The sequence below is a fragment of the Lissotriton vulgaris genome, chromosome 7, assembly GCF_964263255.1.
Source record: "Lissotriton vulgaris chromosome 7, aLisVul1.2, whole genome shotgun sequence".
In the NCBI taxonomy this organism is placed as follows: Eukaryota; Metazoa; Chordata; class Amphibia; order Caudata; family Salamandridae; genus Lissotriton; species Lissotriton vulgaris.
Window position 1 is genome coordinate 548,538 of NC_141695.1, and position 18,571 is coordinate 567,108.

The following is an 18,571-nucleotide window of genomic DNA, read 5'->3' on the forward strand; positions in this document are numbered from 1 at the left end:
TCATGTCTGTGTGAGAAGGAAGCTTGCACGGCTGCTGCCACGAGACACATATCTTGTGTATTTGTGATGGAAGCTTGCCCTGTCCGTGCCAGTGAGACACCTATCATATCCGTGTGTGAAGGAAGCTTGCACTGCTGCTGCCTTCGCTGCACCTAGTCAGTGTGAGAAAAGCTTGCACTGCTGCCGCCTGTGCTGCACCTAGGCTGTGTGAGCGAAGCTTGCACTGCTGCTGCCTGTGCTGCACCTAGGCTGTGTGAGCGAAGCTTGCACTGCTGCTGCCTGTGCTACACCCCATCTGTGTGAGAGAAGCTTGCACTGCTGCCTCCTGTGCTACACCTAGGCTGTGTGAGAGAAGCTTGCACTGCTGCTGCCTGTGCTGCACCTAGGCTGTGTGAGCGAAGCTTGCACTGCTGCTGCCTGTGCTGCACCTAGGCTGTGTGAGCGAAGCTTGCACTGCTGCTGCCTGTGCTACACCCCATCTGTGTGAGAGAAGCTTGCACTTCTGCCTCCTGTGCTACACCTAGGCTGTGTGAGAGAAGCTTGCACTGTTGCCTCCTGTGCTGCTCCTAGGCTGTGTGAGAGAAGCTTGCACTGCTGCCGCCTGTGCTGCGCCTCATCAGGGTGAGAGAAGCTTGCACCGCTGCTGCCTGTGCTGCACCTAGGCTGTGTGAGAGAAGCTTGCACTGCTGCCCCCTGTGGTATACCTAGGCTGTGTGAGAGAAGCTTGCACTGCTGCTGCCTGTGCTGCACCTAGGGTGTGTGAGCGAAGCTTGCACTGTTGCCTTCTGTGCTGCTCCTAGGCTTTGTGAGAGAAGCTTGCACTGCTGCCGCCTGTGCTGCGCCTCATCAGGGTGAGAGAAGCTTGCACTGCTGCTGCCTGTGCTGCACCCCATCTGTGTGAGAGAAGCTTGCACTGCTGCTGCCTGTGCTACACCCCATCTGTGTGAGAGAAGCTTGCACTGCTGCTTCCTGTGCTGCACCTAGGCTGTGTGAGAGAAGCTTGCACCGCTGCTGACTGTGCTACACCTAGGCTGTCTGAGAGAAGCTTGCAATGCTGCTGACTGTGCTGCATCTAGTCTGTGTGAGAGAAGCTTGCACTGCTGCTGCCTGTGCTACACCTAGGCTGTGTGAGAGAAGCTTGCACTGCTGCCTCCTGTGCTGCACCTAGGCTGAGTGAGAGAAGCTTGCATTCATTCATTAAATCTTTATTTCGACATTTTTCAGTCATAAAAGATTACAGTAAAAACAGTATAGATAAAAAGCATAACATTAATTAGATTAAAATGAATTAGTCATGAAATGTACACAGTCACTGTATAAAATCACCCCTGGGTGCCGCTGTAGTAAGAGAGAATCTTTTGGACCACATTGCTAAAAGGAATTATGAAAGTGCGAAAACTATATGTGGTGACGTATCTCTCTTAAGAACTCTCAGTGCAACAGAGCATTTATCAAAACCCAAGTTCTTGCACAGGGGAACAAGCCAGTACTTTCTAGCTTTCCTATAGGCAGGGCAAGAGAAGAGCACATGCATTTAATCCTCCTTGGACCCACCACACCCACGGCATGATTTGCTCATGGAAGACGACCACTTGCCTACAAATACCCCTAACTGTAGTGATCCGTGCCTCCATTGAATGTATAGCTTCCTTGCTCCTACTGGGTAGATCACATTCAGAAACTCCTCAAAGGTAAAAGAATGTTTGAGTTTTGAAAGGTTATTGTCAGGGAGCCAGCTTTAGAATCTTGCAACCATTTATTCTGTTTATAGTCCATCAAAGATTTCGAAGCATTTTGCCGGAGACCCCCCTGCATGCCCATTCTGGATCGTACCAGAGGTCCAGTAGTCCCATTTTTCCTAGTTCGTTTTTCACGAATACAAGCCAGGGGATTTTTGCTGCGCTAGCATGGCTCAGCACATCCTTCAATTCGTGCCTATAATTGGACAGTTCTGGGGTTATCCGTAGCCTGCACCAAAACCTTAAGGGTTTCGTGCCTAGCTCATCCTGGATAAAACTCAGTCCTAGGTCCAATCTCAATGGAAGGAGAGGAGTGCTTAGGGGGAGTGCAAGTAACTGCCTCATATCCACTTTGCCGATATCAGAGTTGCAGCAGTGCCCCCAGAGTTCCCCACCATGGAGTGCAGATGCCCTTGCCTTAACTTTGTAGATCTCCAAAGCGGGGCTCGCTGGTTTAAAAGTGGATTTATTTGCCATTTTAAGGATGCCACCAGCTAACTGGGAGAGTTTAAGTTGGGCTTTCACCTGTTGGGGACCCCAAGAAAGATTTTCATTGATCGTCACCCCCAGGTATTGGAACGTCTGTACCCTCTCCAGTCTGACACTACCAAGAAGCGGTGTTGGGTGAGTGTGTGCCGGGGGACTGAAAATCATATATTTGGTCTTATCAGCATTGATTTCCAGTCCCCGGCAACGACAGAAGTCGATAAAGCCATCCAACACTCGCTGAATCCCCATAGGGGACTTGGAAAGCAGGAGGGTGTCATCGGCAAACATTATCGCTGGCACCCTCCTGCCTGCCAGTCTCGGTGCGTCATTATTGGGAACCGCGTCCAGGTGAGCTACAACACCGTTCACATAAAGACAAAATAGGGTTGGTGCCAGGACGCACCCCTGCCTGACCCCCCTGGCGACCGGAAACCGGTACGACAGCACCCCTTCCCTACCACATCCAACCTGAGCATAATTTTGTGTATGTAGCCTCATCAGGATGGCCAGAATTGTATTCGGGACTCCCAAGTCCTGGAGCACTGCCCACAATTTGCTCCTAGGTACTAGGTCAAACGCGGACAGAAGGTCCACGAAGACCATATAGAGGCTGCCACCCCCCAACATTACCGTCTTCCAAAATAACATTAGGAGACGGAAAATCTGATCCACGGTAGATGTTTTTTTCTAAATCCCGCCTGGTAGGGGCAGAGGATGTCGTGCTCATCAACCCATTCGTGTAATCGATCCAGGATTAGTCGGGAAAAAATTATTGAGGGACATCTATGAGGCTGATGGGCCTGTAATTGGTTGGGAGCAGAGGGGAACCCTTCTTGAAGATTGGAACAATCTCTGCTCCCAAACAAGTACCCGGTATATCCATGCCCCCCAAAATCACGTTGAAAAGGGCACAAAGGTAGGGGGCCCAAATCAACGGTTGATCTCCAAATAGATCACCGGGAAGCCTGTCAAGGCCAGGGGCCTTGCCCGTGGCTAACTTACTCATGGCAGTGTAAACTTTTTCAACCGAGAAGTCTAACTCGGCACCTTACCCTGGTCTAGGTGTATTTACCATGGAATGTTCTACACCTGCGACTGCTGCGTATAGGGTCTTGAAATGAAGCTCCCAGACCCCGCCTATATATTAGGTTCGATTGTGGATTTAGGCTCTCCTGACCCTGAGTTGACTATTACCCAGAACCTCCGTGCGTCTCTAGAGTCTAATGAGGAGGAAAGATGAGACCATTTGTCCATATCCCACTCCTTCCTGGCATGGTGCATTATATGTTTATATTGTGATCTTAGAGTCTTCAGCGCTCTGAGACCTTCGGGTGATTTACGCGCGATACAAATGAAATAAAATGGAAATTGTGCGGATATTAGTTTTGTCTCTCCCATCTTTAAGGGCCCCGATAAGCTCTGATTTTGCCTTCCTACATGAGGCGTTGTTTCATGTAGATACAGGCACCCTCCGCCTCCTGTTGGGGCCCGGCGGGTTAAGAAATTCTGCTAGGCAGGCAACTAGATCCTGATGCACGCACTGCATATTGTTGTTAAAATCTGGTACCAAGGGCTGCAAAATTATGGAGCCCACTTTCTCAAGAATGGGTAGAGCAGCACTGTATAGTTTGGGCAGTGCATCTCATGATACAACCAATTTGTCCCACTCGACTCTACGCCTATTGTTAGTTATGACCAACCCATCTACTGCTTCCAGGCCAGTTTCCTTTCCATTTGCTCTAGCCCATGGGCACTCATACTCAGTGCGTTGTGATCACTGTCCACCCTAGGCAGTACCTCAAAGCCAATGACCTTTGGCCATAAACATACCTCCACCATAATGTAGTCCAGTCTTGATTTCTGTCCCCTTTTGTTGAATGTACACTTGGACGGAGTGTCAGAGGGCATGCGACCATTACAGGCCCTGATGGAATTATTCAGGGTTAGGGGCGTAATCTGAATGGCCAGAGGGGACCATGACTTTGGGTGTGGGAACTGGCAGGGTGGGACTCCCCAGTGTTCATCCTCGCCTGTCAGTACTCCCTCATTTAAGCCATTTAGTGGCTCATAGTGACAGTTCAGGTCCCCCGCGACCAGATAATGGATATCCCTGCTAAGAGAGCCAAGAAAAGTAGATAGATCTTCTCTGGTTTTGGACTCGTTTGCCACACTTATCGGCCGTGAGTAAACATTCACAATAGCAGGTTTGTTGTGCTTGGGCCAGGACAGGAGAACACACTGGATATCATCAGAGTACGTCGGGATAGACTCGCCCGATCACCCCAGGTTTACACCGACCCAGATTGTGAGCCCCCCTGATGGACGACCCTTGCCTCCCCATCGTGCAGCGATATTATATGCTGCAAACCCGACTTTGTGTTGGTCCTCCCTGGCCCAGGTTTCTTGGAATGCACAAATATCACTACTGTCCACAAAGGTACCCCACTCTGGGCAGGCCAACTTATTCGGTAGACCTGCCACATTCCATGATAGGATTGACATAGAGTTTGTTTTCCCTGTGCTAGACAGTGTGTAATGCGACGTGGTATCGGCTCTCCCCGTTAATTTTTCAACCCTAGTACTGGGTAGGGGTGAAACAGATGAGTGGACTTGAACTGCCCTATCCAAATCATACATAATAACACTCGTAGAGTTCTCTATTGGGGGGTTATGTGCTCCAGACAGCTCGTATGCCTTGTCTCTCTCCACCATAATTCGGCCAACTTCAACGTCCACTGAGAGCAACTGGGCATCATCCTGTGTGACCTCTGACCTGCTCGACCCTAATGAGTCAGTCGACCTGGTCCAAGCCGCTGAACCTATTATAGCAAGGGATCTGATTGTGGGCAGGTAGTTGGTGGCCATCCCAGCTCCTCCCACCACTCGCTGCTCGGTGGTAGGGGACGAGGGACCAGCCCTCGTCTGGGTTTCTCAGTTGATTGCTGGGGTAAAAATGGGAGAGGGGTCTAACTACTATCTTTGTGCCAACATTAGCTAGGTTCCAGTTGCATATGTAGTCTGTGATGTGTGGATTCCTAACATTGACCAGTATACAATCACCGGAGTGCGCCCTATTTATTTATTTTTTAAACTTGTAAGGCGCAACAGCTACCCAAAAAGGGTTTCCCGGCGCCCTACCCATCCCACCCTTCTGACCATAGATATTTCAGTACTCATGTGTGATGGGAGGGGTCTATGCCCATTAAGCCAGCAGATAACTTTGTTTTTTAAGGTTGAAAATGATTCAACATTTGTCGTGCTAATTTCTGAGACCCCTGTAAGAACGATTAGATAGGGACGGACTTCCGTTGGTAGGTCCACTCGGGGTTCTGTTCGAGTTCTTCTACTTATGCCTGCATCCACAGAACCCCGCCCATTTTGGGAAGTAGTATCAGACTGTGCTCCACCTATACTACTGGGCACTGTCTGTTGTTCAGCCCTGGACCCTCCACCCACTTTATTTGGCAAAGCTTTTACTCCCCCCATGGAATCTATAGATTTAACAGCAGTTTGTTGTGACACAGAGATTGGAGATTTTTCGTGCCTCACAGCCCCTCCCATTTCAGTTGACATGCGCTGAACTAATGCATTGTTAACCAAACTATTCAAAGTAGCCATTGTTACTTGTTCAAACTTAATAGTTGGCTTTCAATATTGGCAAGTCTCTCTTCCAGGGGCGTAATAAGGCACTCATACGTGCAGTCATTGTCTTGCATAGGCTGGCCTCCCATGCCGATAGATCGACACTGGAAGAGCCCAAGCCTGGCACATTATTGCCGTCATGATTTCCCAACGACTGAGATAAATCGGGTGCAGGAGCTGGACTTTGCGTCACCTCATCCTCTGGGCTTGATGGAATTACCTGTATTCTGCGGTTTTTAGCAGATTTTGCTCCGGCCTTTCTTCCGATAGGCTGCTTTTTCTTAGGAATTGCACCCGTGCGGTTACTGTGGAACTGGCGTGTGTTCGGTCTCTCCGGAGTGTTTCCCAGATTAGATGTGTCCAATCGCACAGAAATGTTGTGTTGTGTCATTTGAGTGGAAGGGGGAGTTTGAGCCAAATCCTGTCTGGGTGAGTGAATTTGGGCAGTGATTAGAACGTTGTCCATGTGTGCGTTATCCACATTTATATCCCTTGGAACCTCTGGTGTTCGAGCGTTTGCAAAGGGCCCCAGCGAGGATCTTTTGGCCATTAATAAGTCCTGCGACACCCTACATTCCAATTGCTTAATGCCCTGGTCAATCGCTAGGTTGGTTCTTGTTATAAAATCATCCAGTGTTCCTGTAAGTTTCTTGGTTTGCCCTTTGCTATTCAGCTCCCTTGCAGCCATGTTACACAATGCACTTTGGGAAGAATAGTACTCGTTCCCTCGACGGAGAACTTGCAGGTAGCAGTTAGCAGGCTGCAAGATTCCAGCATGGGGCGAAGAGCGAAGAGGGGTGGCCCAGTCCGGTCTCCACCGGGCTCGAACGGGCTACAACGGGCCCACTCTTGGCCTGGGCTTCTCCCGCGCGCGTCCCGCGGGAGAGGAGGCTATTTAAATAGCAGGACTAATGGGGTGTAACGGGAAGAGGACCAGCTGCGGCTGATCGCATGCCGCAAGGCAGGCTGGTCCTCGCAGTCCCGTTAGGCAAGTAGGCAGAGTCAAAGTTCGTCTCCTGTGTCGGTAGCTTCTCCCAGTGTCGAGGAATCAATCTCCCAACAGCAGGCAAACACTACGGCTGCGAGTGGCACCCTTTTGAGTTTAAGCGCTTATCAAAGGTGACCTCCGATGTGGGATGTGGGATGTGGGAGATGAAAATAATTGGCCCAGCCCGGGCTCTTTTGGGCTCTGACAAGCCCGCCCTTGGTCTGAGTTGCGTCCAGCGTCGTGGTGGGAGAGGCAGCGCTTTATGCTATCACCACGCCTCCCTCTCACTCGTGGCAGCTGTGCTGGTAAAGTTGCACTCTGGGAGTTGCAGTCCTCTCCCAGGGTGATGACGGTGAGTCTGAGCAAAATATCGCGTAACCCCCGGGGCTCATGCCCCACCAGGGATTGCTCCTGTCTCGGCTATCAGCAGCAAAGCATACCTGCACAGACCATCGGGCTTGTTATTTACTGTGCTTTATTCGGCTTTATTCAGCGCCACCTGTAGAGGTCCCCCTTTTCTTTTGGAGTCATGCAGCAGCCTTGTTTGACCTGTTTAAAACATTGGCTTCAATGGCCTCGGTAGCAATACCAACCGCTGAGTAGATGAAGAGGTGGTAGGTCGAAAATCTAGGCAAGTCTGGAGCAGATCACATGTCACCTCCTTGCCGGCCATAACACCGTACTCACTCGCACATCAAGTTCCTCTGAGCCTCACGCCGTCCAGAGGGAGTTCAGAGAGAGCTCAGCAAGACCCAAGATCGAAGAAGCAGCAGCCCTCTCTTTCTTTTCACCGCCCGAGACCTTGAAACCAGCCGCCACCGAATCCCCTCCCCACTCGGGTACCTCTGAGCCACACTCTGTCCAAAGAAGCAGCACAGGACAGAAGCAGCAGCCCCTTTCTCCCTTTCACCACAGTAAAGACATCCGCCGTCGATGAAACCACCTCTGCAATCACTCAAGCGCTGTGGAACCGAGAGCCTCGAGAGCCTGGCATCTCGGTCGGCGGTCAGCGGCCGGGCTTGCACTGCTGCTGCCTGTCCTGTGAGAGAAGCTTGTACTGCTGCTGCTTGTGCTGCACCTCATCTGTGTGAGAGAAGCTTGCACAGCTGCCTGTGCTGCACCTAGACAGTGTGAGAGAAGCTTGCACTGCTGCTGCCTGTGCTTCACCTCATCTGTGTGAGAGAAGCTTGCACTGCTGCTGCCTGTGCTGCACCTAGTCTGTGTGAGAGAAGCTTGCACCGCTGCCGCCTGTGCTGCACCTAGTCTGTGCGAGAGAAGCTTGCAATGCTGCTGACTGTGCTGCACCTAGTCTGTGTGAGAGAAGCTTGCAATGCTGCTGACTGTGCTGCATATAGTCTGTGTGAGAGAAGCTTGCACTGCTGCTGCCTTTGCTGCACCTAGGCTGTGTGAGAGAAGCTTGCACTGCTGCCACCTGTGCTGCACCTAGGCTGTGTGAGAGAAGCTTGCACTGCTGCCGCCTGTGCTGCACCTAGGCTGAGTGAGAGAAGCTTGCACCGCTGCCGCCTGTGCTGCACCTAGTCTGTGTGAGAGAAGCTTGCAATGCTGCTGCCTGTGCTAAACCTAGTCTGTATGACAGAAGCTTGTACTGCTGCTGCCTGTGCTGCACCTAGTCAGTGTGAGAGAAGCTTGCAATGCTGCTGACTGTGCTGCATCTAGTCTGTTTGAGAGAAGCTTGCACTGCTGCTGCCTGTGCTGCACCTAGTCTGTGTGAGAGAAGCTTGCACTGCTGCCGCCTGTGCTGCACCTAGTCTGTGTGAGAGAAGCTTGCAATGCTGCTGACTGTGCTGCACCTAGTCTGTGTGAGAGAAGCTTGCACTGCTGCTGCCTGTGCTGCACCTAGTCTGTGTGAGAGAAGCTTGCAATGCTGCGGCCTGTGCTGCACCTAGTCTGTGTGAGAGAAGCTTGCAATTCTGCTGACTGTGCTGCATATAGTCCGTGTGAGAGAAGCTTGCACTGCTGCTGCCTGTGCTGCACCTAGTCGTGTGAGGGAAGCATGTACTGCTGCTGCCTGTGCTGCATATAGTCTGTGTGAGAGAAGCTTGCACCGCTGCTGCCTGTGCTGAACCTAGTCGTGTGAGAGAAGCTTGCAATGCTGCTGACTGTGCTGCACCTAGGCTGTGTGAGAGAAGCTTGCACTGCTGCTGCCTGTGCTGAACCTAGTCGTGTGAGAGAAGCTTGCACTGCTGCTGCCTGTGCTGCACCTAGGCTGTGTGAGAGAAGCTTGCACTGCTGCTGCCTTTGCTACACCTAGTCGTGTGAGAGAAGCTTGCACCGCTGCTGCCTGTGCTGAACCTAGTCGTGTGAGAGAAGCTTGCACCGCTGCTGCCTGTGCTGCACCTAGTCTGTGTGAGAGAAGCTTGCACTGCTGCTGCCTTTGCTGAACCTAGTCTGTGTGAGAGAAGCTTGCACTGCTGCTGACTGTGCTGCACCTAGTCTGTGTGAGAGAAGCTTGCACCGCTGCCGCCTGTGCTGCACCTAGTCTGTGTGAGAGAAGCTTGCACTGCTGCTGCCTGTGCTGCACCTAGTCTGTGTGAGAGAAGCTTGCACTGCTGCTGCCTTTGCTGAACCTAGTCTGTGTGAGAGAAACTTGCAATGCTGCTGACTGTGCTGCATATAGTCTGTGTGAGAGAAGCTTGCACTGCTGCTGCCTGTGCTGCACCTAGTCTGTGTGAGAGAAGCTTGCACTGCTGCTGCCTTTGCTGAACCTAGTCTGTGTGAGAGAAGCTTGCACTGCTGCTGACTGTGCTGCACCTAGTCTGTGTGAGAGAAGCTTGCACCGCTGCCGCCTGTGCTGCACCTTTGCACTGCTGCTGCCTTTGCTGAACCTAGTCTGTGTGAGAGAAACTTGCAATGCTGCTGCCTGTGCTGCACCTAGTCGTGTGAGGGAAGCATGTACTGCTGCTGCCTGTGCTACACCTAGTCGTGTGAGTGAAGCTTATACTGCTGCTGCCTTTGCTGAACCTACTCCTTGTTAGTTAAACAGGCACTGTTGCGGTGATGCTGCACATAGTGTGAATGAGTGAAGTATGCACTGTGTGTGGTGTTCTTGGCCCTTGGGAGTGAAGCTTGCAGCACTGCCGCCTCTTTAAGTGTTTTATTGTGAGTTTTATTGCCTGTCTCTTCCATAGTCCTGAGAGCTTTCTCTGTCCTTTCTCTTCAGCCAGGCGGCCTCTCACTGTTCTACGGTCACTGGTGCAGCGTTTGCTTCATCGTCCGGAGGTGCCAGAACTGGAGCCTACAACCCAGGTGAGACAAACTGGTTCTGTCCACGTGCATGCCCCTGGTCACCCAAGATCTGGTCCAAGCCCATCTCTGAAGCCTTGTTGGTTGACCCCCTAAACTGTCCTCTCCTACGGTAGGACCAGGCCAGATTTGAACCCTTACGGTCTATAGGTCCCCAAGGCCCTTTCCAAAGACATCCCTTGATCGAAGTTTAATCAATGATGTTCTCTCCTTCGTGGCTTTTCTTTGGCATCCAAGTGACTGCCCTCATACACCCGCTGATCAATTATCTACTTCTGTGTCCTCTAGCGACCACTTCGGAGACTTTGAGCTCTCATTAGTCAGTTAACCAGTCAATTCCCAAGAGAACCCATTGTTCTTCCCAGGAGGGGCCATTGTTCTTCCCAGGAGGGGCCATTGTTCTTTCCAAGAGGGGTATTGTTCTTTCTAAGAGGGGCCATTGTTCTTTCTAAGAGGGGCCATTGTTCTTTCTAAGAGGGGGCATTGTTCTTCCCAAGAGGGGCCATTGTTCTTTCTAAGAGGGGCCATTGTTCTTCCCAAGAGGGGCCATTGTTCTTTCTAAGAGGGGCCATTGTTCTTCCCAAGAGAACCCATCGTTCTTCCCAAGAGGAACTGTTGTTCTTTCCAAGAGGGGCCACTGTTCTTTCCAACAGGGGCCATTGTTCTTCCCAGGAGGGGCCATTGTTCTTACCAAGAGGAACTATTGTTCTTTCCAAGAGGGGCCACTGTTCTTCCCAAGAGGTGCCAATGTTCTTCCCAGGAGGGGCCATTGTTCTTCCCAGGAGGGGCCTTTGTTTTTCCCAAGAGAGGCCATTGTTCTTCCCAGGAGGGGCCATTGTTCTTTCCAAGAGGGGCCATTGTTATTCCCAAGAGGGCCATTGTTTTTCCCAAGAGAACCCATTCTTCTTCCCAAGAGGAACTATTGTTCTTTCCAAGAGGGGCCATTGTTCTTTCCAAGAAGGGCCACTGTTCTTCCCAGGAGGGGCCATTGTTCTTCCCAGGAGGGGCCATTGTTCTTTCTAAGATGGGCTATTGTTCTTCCCAAGAGAACCCATTGTTCTTCCCAAGAGGAAATATTGTTCTTTCCAAGAGGGGCCATTGTTCTTTCCAAGAAGGGCCACTGTTCTTCCCAGGAGGGGCCATTGTTCTTCCCAGGAGGGCCCATTGTTCTTCCCAGGAGTGGCCATTGTTCTTCCCAAGAGGAACTATTGTTCTTTCCAAGAGGGGCCACTGTTCTTCCCAAGAGGGGCCAATGTTCTTCCCAGGAGAGGCCATTGTGCTTCCCAGGAGGGGCCATTGTTCTTCCCAAGAGGAACTATTGTTCTTTCCAAGAGATGCCATTGTTCTTTCCAATGAGGGGCCACTGTTCTTCCCAAAAGGGGCCATTGTTCTTTCCGGGAGGGGGGGGGGCATTGTTCTTTCCAAGAGGGGCAATTGTTCTTTCCAAGAGGGGCAATTGTTCTTTCCAAGAGGGGCCATTGTTCTTTCCCAGAGGGGCCTCTGTTCTTTCCAAGAGGGGCCATTGTTCTTCCCAGAAGGGGCCATTGTTCTTTCCAAGAGGGGCAATTGTTCTTTCTAAGACGGGCCACTGTTCTTCCCAAGGGGGGCCATTGTTCTTTCAAGCGGGGCCACTGTTCTTCCCAGGAGGGGCCATTGTTCTTTCCAAGAGGGGCCATTGTTCTTCCCAAGAGGGGCCACTGTTCTTCCCAAGGGGGGGCATTGCTCTTCCTAGGAGGGGCCATTGTTCTTCCCAGAAGGGGCCATTGTTTTTCCCAAGAGGGGCCATTGTTCTTCCCAAGAGGAACTATTGTTCTTTCCAAGAGGGGCCATTGTTCTTTCCAAGCGGGCCACTGTTCTTTCCAAGAGGGGACATTGTTCTTCCCAGGAGGGGCCATTGTTCTTCCCAAGAGGGGCCACTGTTCTTCCCAAGGGGGGCCATTGTTCTTTCTAGGAGGGGCCATTGTTCTTCCCAGAAGGGGCCATTGTTTTTCCCAAGAGGGGCCATTGTTCTTCCCAAGAGGAACTATTGTTCTTTCCAAGAGGGGCCATTGTTCTTTCCAAGAGGGGCCACTGTTCTTCCCAAGAGGAACTATTGTTCTTTCAAAGAGGGGCCATTGATCTTCTCAAGTGGGTCCATTGTTCTTCCCAAGAGAGGCCATTGTTCTTCCAAAGAGGACCCATTATTTCTCCCAAAAGGACCCATTGTTCTTTCCAAGAGGACCCATTGTTATTTCCAAGAGGACCCATTGTTCTTTCCAAGAGGGGCCATTGTTCTTCCAAAGAGGGGCCATTAATCCTCCCAAGAGGACCCATTGTTCTTTCCAAGAGGACCCATTGTTCTTTCCAATAGGACCCATTGTTCTTTCCAAGAGGGGCCATTGTTCTTCCAAAGAGGGGCCATTATTCCTCCCAAGAGGACCCATTGTTCTTTCCAAGAGGACCCATTGTTCTTTTCAAAAGGACCCATTGTTCTTTCCAAGGGGGGGCCATTGTTCTTCCAAAGAGGGGCCATTATTCCTCCCAAGAGGACCCATTGTTCTTTTCAAGAGGACCCATTGTTCTTTCCAAGAGGGGCCATTGTTCTTCCAAAGAGGGGCCATTAATCCTCCCAAGAGGACCCATTGCTCTTTCCAAGAGGATCCATTGTTCTTTCCAAGAGGGGCCATTGTTCTTCCAAAGAGGGGCCATTATTCTCCCAAGAGGACCCATTGTTCTTTCCAAGAGGACCCATTGTTCTTTTCAAAAGGACCCATTGTTCTTTCCAGGGGGGCCATTGTTCTTCCAAAGAGGGGCCATTATTCCTCCCAAGAGGACCCATTGTTCTTTCCAAGAGGACCCATTGTTCTTTCCAAGAGGGGTAATTGTTCTTCCCAAGAGAAATCGTTGCTCTTCCTACGGGGGGGGGGCATGATTTCTTCTTCCCAAAAGAAGCTACTGCTCGACCCAAGACCAGCTATTGTTCTTTCCAATTGAGTTGATTACTCTTTCCAAGAGGGGACATTGTTTTACGACAAGGGGTTATTGTTGTTTGTAAGAAAAGCCATTGTTCTTTCCAAGGTGGCATCTCTGTAAGCAACATCCAACAGTTACTTTTAAAGTCTATAGCCATTTCCCACTGCTCCCTCCCAGTCAGCTCTGGGCATCCTCTTGCCCAGGGTCAGTTCCCATATCACATCTCGAGCTGCAACACGGCTGTCTTTGAACACCCCCATCCACCTTGTGGTCCAGGGTCAAGCCGCTAGACCCTTCAGAGGTGCTATGAGTAGGCACTGTTATAGTGTCCGGCCTCTGGTCCCAACCCTTAGTAGCCACCTGCCTGGCTCTTGTCTGGCCTACTGCTCCCTCCTACTAGCCAACTTGGTACATTTGAGGTCCCACCTTCTGCTCATCCTGCACACTGAACATGTCAACAGCACACACGCGTCCAATATTGGCACTGGATTACTCAAAGTGCAGTCATCGTCATTACATTTCTTTATTTCGGTTACAAAGAACAACTCACAAGGAACAGATGAAAGACAGTGGAATAAAAGGAGCCATCAGGCAAAAGGGAAAAATATGCGAACCGGATGAACCCATGGTATAAGAACACAAACGATTCAAAGTGGCCAAACATGACTAATAAATAGACTCTCGAGCACAAAGTTGATTAGCACATATTGCCTAAAAATGCTCCTAGTCAAACTAAAAATATATGTATAAATATATATATATGGATATAATGCTATGTATTTTTTTTCAAAACATAAAAATAGTATAAAACAGTTATTTTCAAATAGAATTTTGGCAAAATTAAGAGACACTTTACTGATCAGGGCCAACTCCGCTTTCCAAAGGGGTGATGACAACATCGCTGACTGAGCTCTCCCCCTTATTGTCCAGAACTGGCCCAAGAATTTAGCTGTTGCGCAGAAAAAAACGGGTCTAGCATCCGATTTTAAAATTCGTAGAGCTTCGTGGGAGCTTTGTGTGCCTAATTGTCTGCACAGAGGTATTAGCCATTTTCTCTTCGGTTTACCGTAGGCTGGACAGACAAAAAGAACGCGGCCTTTAGTCTCCTGTGGGCTTGGGCAGGAGGGGCTCCATGGGTCTTGTTTTAATATTCTGCCCAGAGTTGGTGAAGGAATTCATAGGTAGAGTGCCGTATCTCGACGGTGTGTATCGGTTCCTATCAGCTGTCACTTTGATAATGTCCTCATAGCTCTCCAAGTGGCAGATGTTTTTCGAATTTCTAAAAACATCTCTCAACCTACCGTGATGTCTAGACAGTAATCTCTTCCGCCCATGCCCAAGACCTAACTTTCAATTGGCCCCTGGAAAAAGAGGGGCATTGGCCCTTAGCCGGCCCCTTGAGCCCAATGCTAGACAGTAAGTCAGCGGCCTGTTGTATCCAGACAATATCTCTTGAAGTATCAGGATTCCTGACCTCATTCGAAGCTGCGCATAAGATGCCAGTTCAGGGTAGTTGTCGATCTATTTTGGAAAAGGGGGTGGTGATGGACAGAGTTTCTGAATGATGCAGAATACTCCTAGTTGTCGATCCATGCCAGAACAGCAAAGGACGGAGCTTCGCAAGGCCATTAATAGACGTGATACCCACGTCAAACCTGAGGGGGAGTAAGGGGGCCTTTGAGGAGGGGATATGAAGCTCCTGAGAGACTTATTTTCCACAGCTGCAGGGTCGCCAAAAGATCCGGTGCCCCAGAGTCCAGCCCCATACAGGGCACTGCTCACGGCCGTGCTGCTGTACAGTTTAAGGACAGAAGCCACTGGTTTGCTATAAGATTGGCAGTTCTCTCGCGTCTGTGCCCCCGTAAGATGAGAGAGTTTCAACGGTACCCTTCGTAGATGGTTCTTCCAGACCACGTCCTCGGACAGCTTGAGACCCAAGTTGTCAAATGTGCGGACCCTCTCAAGCCGAGCAGTGTCCAGCGTTAGAATGCCTTGAAGGATTGATTTGGGTTTAACATCATTAACTTGGTTTGGTTTGTGTTTATCACTCAGCCCCTCTCATCACAGAAGGCCTTAAATTGGTTTAACAATCTCTGAAGACCCATGGGAGTTTTAGATATAAATAAAGTGTTGTCGGCGACTACCATGGTTCGGTATAGAGGTACAGATGTTGGGGTAAACTCTGGTGAGTGGGCACTAGTTTGGTATAGAGGTACAGACAATGGGGTGTACTCTGGTGAGTGGGCAGTGGTTCGGTATAGAGGTACAGATGTTGGGGTAAACTCTGGTGAGTGGGCACTAGTTTGGTATAGAGGTACAGATGTTGGTGTGTACTCTGGTGAGTGGGCAGTGGTTTGGTATAGAGGTACAGATGTTGGGGTATACTCTGGCGAGTGGGCAGTGGTTTGGTATAGAGGTACGGATGTTGGGGTATACTCTGGCGAGTGGGCAGTGGTTTGGTATAGAGGTACAGATGTTGGAGTAAACTCTGGCGAGTGGGCAGTGGTTTGCGTTAATGTGATATGAGAGACGCAGGTGGAAGGAGTTACTCTAGTGAGTAGGCACTGATATGGAAAAAAGATGTAGGTCAGGGGACTTACCTTGGTGAGTGGGCACTAGTTTGGTATAGAGGTACAGATGTTGGTGTGTACTCTGGTGAGTGGGCAGTGGTTTGGTATAGAGGTACAGATGTTGGGGTATACTCTGGCGAGTGGGCAGTGGTTTGGTATAGAGGTACAGATGTTAGGGTATACTCTGGTGAGTGGGCACTGGTTTGGTATAGAGGTACAGATGTTGGGGTGTACTCTGGTGAGTGGGCAGTGGTTTGCTTCAGAGGTACAGATGTTGAGGTGTACTCTGGTGAGTGGGCAGTGGTTTGGTATAGAGGTACAGATATTGGAGTATACTCTGGCGAGTGGGCAGTGGTTTGGTATAGAGGTACAGATGTTGGGGTGTACTCTGGCGAGTGGGCAGTGGTTTGGTATAGAGGTACAGATGTTGGGGTATACTCTGGCTAGTGGGCAGTGGTTTGTTATAGAGGTACAGATGTTGGGGTATACTCTGGCGAGTGGGCAGTGGTTTGGTATAGAGGTACAGATGTTGGGGTGTACTCTGGCGAGTGGGCAGTGGTTTGGTATAGAGGTACAGATGTTGGGGTATACTCTGGCGAGTGGGCAGTGGTTTGGTATAGAGGTACAGATGTTGGGGTATACTCTGGCGAGTGGGCAGTGGTTTGGTATAGAGGTACAGATGTTGGGGTATACTCTGGCGAGTGGGCAGTGGTTTGCTTTAATGTGATATCAAAGACGCAGGTGGTAGGAGTTACTCTAGTGAGTTGGCACTGATATGGAAAAAAGATGTAGGTCAGGGGACTTACCTTGGTGAGTGGGCACTGGTTTGTTGTAAAGATGCAGGTTGTGGGAGTTACCCCAGAAGATAGTCCCTGGTTTGGCATGAAGATTGGAGTGTTGGCTTCGTTTGAAATGAACGTGTCCTTCTCACTGTCGCTGACCACTTTCTCTGCTTCTCCTGCAGGATTCGTTGGAGTTTCTGGACACAATGACTCCTGAGGAGGTGAGTAGCAATGAAAAGAGAACAGGAAAATAACCCTCTTTCCATTCCTAGCATCAGGGGTCAGAGAATTACAGCCCTCCCAGTGCAAGAGGACCTGAGACCCTCTGTAGCTTCCTCCCCACCAGTCACCCCGAGAGGAGCTGAGACCCTCTGTAGCTTCAGCCCCACCAGTCACCCCGAGAGGAGCTGAGGCCCTCTGTAGCTTCAGCCCCACCAGTCACCCCGACAGGAGCTGAGACCCTCTGTAGCTTCAGCCCCACCAGTCACCCCGAGAGGAGCTGAGACCCTCTGTAGCTTCCGCCCCACCAGTCACCCCGAGAGGAGCTGAGACCCTCTGTAGCTTCAGCCCCACCAGTCACCCCGAGAGGAGCGGAGACCCTCTGTAGCTTCAGCCCCACCAGTCACCCCGAGAGGAGCGGAGACCCTCTGTAGCTTCCGCCCCACCAGTCACCCCGAGAGGAGCGGAGACCCTCTGTAGCTTCCGCCCCTCCAGTCACCCCGAGAGGAGCTGAGACCCTCTGTAGCTTCAGCCCCACCAGTCACCCCGAGAGGAGCTGAGACCCTCTGTAGCTTCAGCCCCACCAGTCACCCCGAGAGGAGCAGAGACCCTCTGTAGCTTCCGCCCCTCCAGTCACCCCGAGAGGAGCTGAGACCCTCTGTAGCTTCAGCCCCACCAGTCACCCCGAGAGGAGCTGAGACCCTCTGTAGCTTCAGCCCCACCAGTCACCCCGAGAGGAGCGGAGACCCTCTGTAGCTTCAGCCCCACCAGTCACCCCGAGAGGAGCTGAGACCCTCTGTAGCTTCCGCCCCACCAGTCACCCCGAGAGGAGCTGAGACCCTCTGTAGCTTCAGCCCCACCAGTCACCCCGAGAGGAGCGGAGACCCTCTGTAGCTTCAGCCCCACCAGTCACCCCGAGAGGAGCTGAGACCCTCTGTAGCTTCAGCCCCACCAGTCACCCCGAGAGGAGCGGAGACCCTCTGTAGCTTCAGCCCCACCAGTCACCCCGAGAGGAGCGGAGACCCTCTGTAGCTTCCGCCCCACCAGTCACCCCGAGAGGAGCTGAGACCCTCTGTAGCTTCAGCCCCACCAGTCACCCCGAGAGGAGCTGAGACCCTCTGTAGCTTCAGCCCCACCAGTCACCCCGAGAGGAGCAGAGACCCTCTGTAGCTTCCGCCCCTCCAGTCACCCCGAGAGGAGCTGAGACCCTCTGTAGCTTCAGCCCCACCAGTCACCCCGAGAGGAGCTGAGACCCTCTGTAGCTTCAGCCCCACCAGTCACCCCGAGAGGAGCGGAGACCCTCTGTAGCTTCAGCCCCACCAGTCACCCCGAGAGGAGCTGAGACCCTCTGTAGCTTCCGCCCCACCAGTCTCCCTGAGAGGAGCGGAGACCCTCTGTAGCTTCCGCCCCACCAGTCTCCCTGAGAGGAGCTGAGGCCCTGTTTTGAATCTGCTTTTCACAAAAAGGACAGATCCTAACCCCACTTCTCCCTTAGGCCGAGACAAACCCCAACAGTCCCCCAAGGGGAGATAATAATACCAATCCAAACGTATGGAATATAACACATATAAATGTATTAATACACTACTTCACGTAGTGACGCGTGACGTGATCCTGACGCGTTTCATGGCTGCTGCCAATCATCAGAGGTCGCTTAGTAGAAGACTCATGCAGGCAGTTCTGGTTCTTTAAATTGGTTCTTTTCATGCCACGCCCTCATTAGGCTGCTCGATGTTCAAAATTGCATGCTGGTTTTAGTAGTTCCATCCAGAAATATAATCTCACCTATAGTAGGTCCTGCTTTTGTGTCTTGATTTTTAAGCATTTCTTCACCCATAGTGGGCCCAAAAAATCAGAGCGAGCATTTGTCGCCGCAGTTCGCCAAACCGTATTGGTCCGGATCCGGTTCCGAACACGGCTTCCTTA

General features: G+C 51.1%; 1 protein-coding gene across 1 annotated transcript in view; it reads left to right on the plus strand.

Annotated features, from left to right (window-relative positions):
• The window catches only part of CLCN1 (chloride voltage-gated channel 1), a gene marked incomplete at its 5' end in the record, with an annotated part of 596,613 nt that overhangs the window by 546,483 nt on the left and 31,559 nt on the right, over window positions 1-18,571 (plus strand). The window contains 2 exons of the mRNA XM_086928421.1: window positions 10,040-10,125; window positions 16,609-16,647. Coding sequence (XP_086784547.1) covers window positions 10,040-10,125; window positions 16,609-16,647 — 125 coding nt within the window. The remainder of the gene's footprint in view (window positions 1-10,039; window positions 10,126-16,608; window positions 16,648-18,571) is intronic.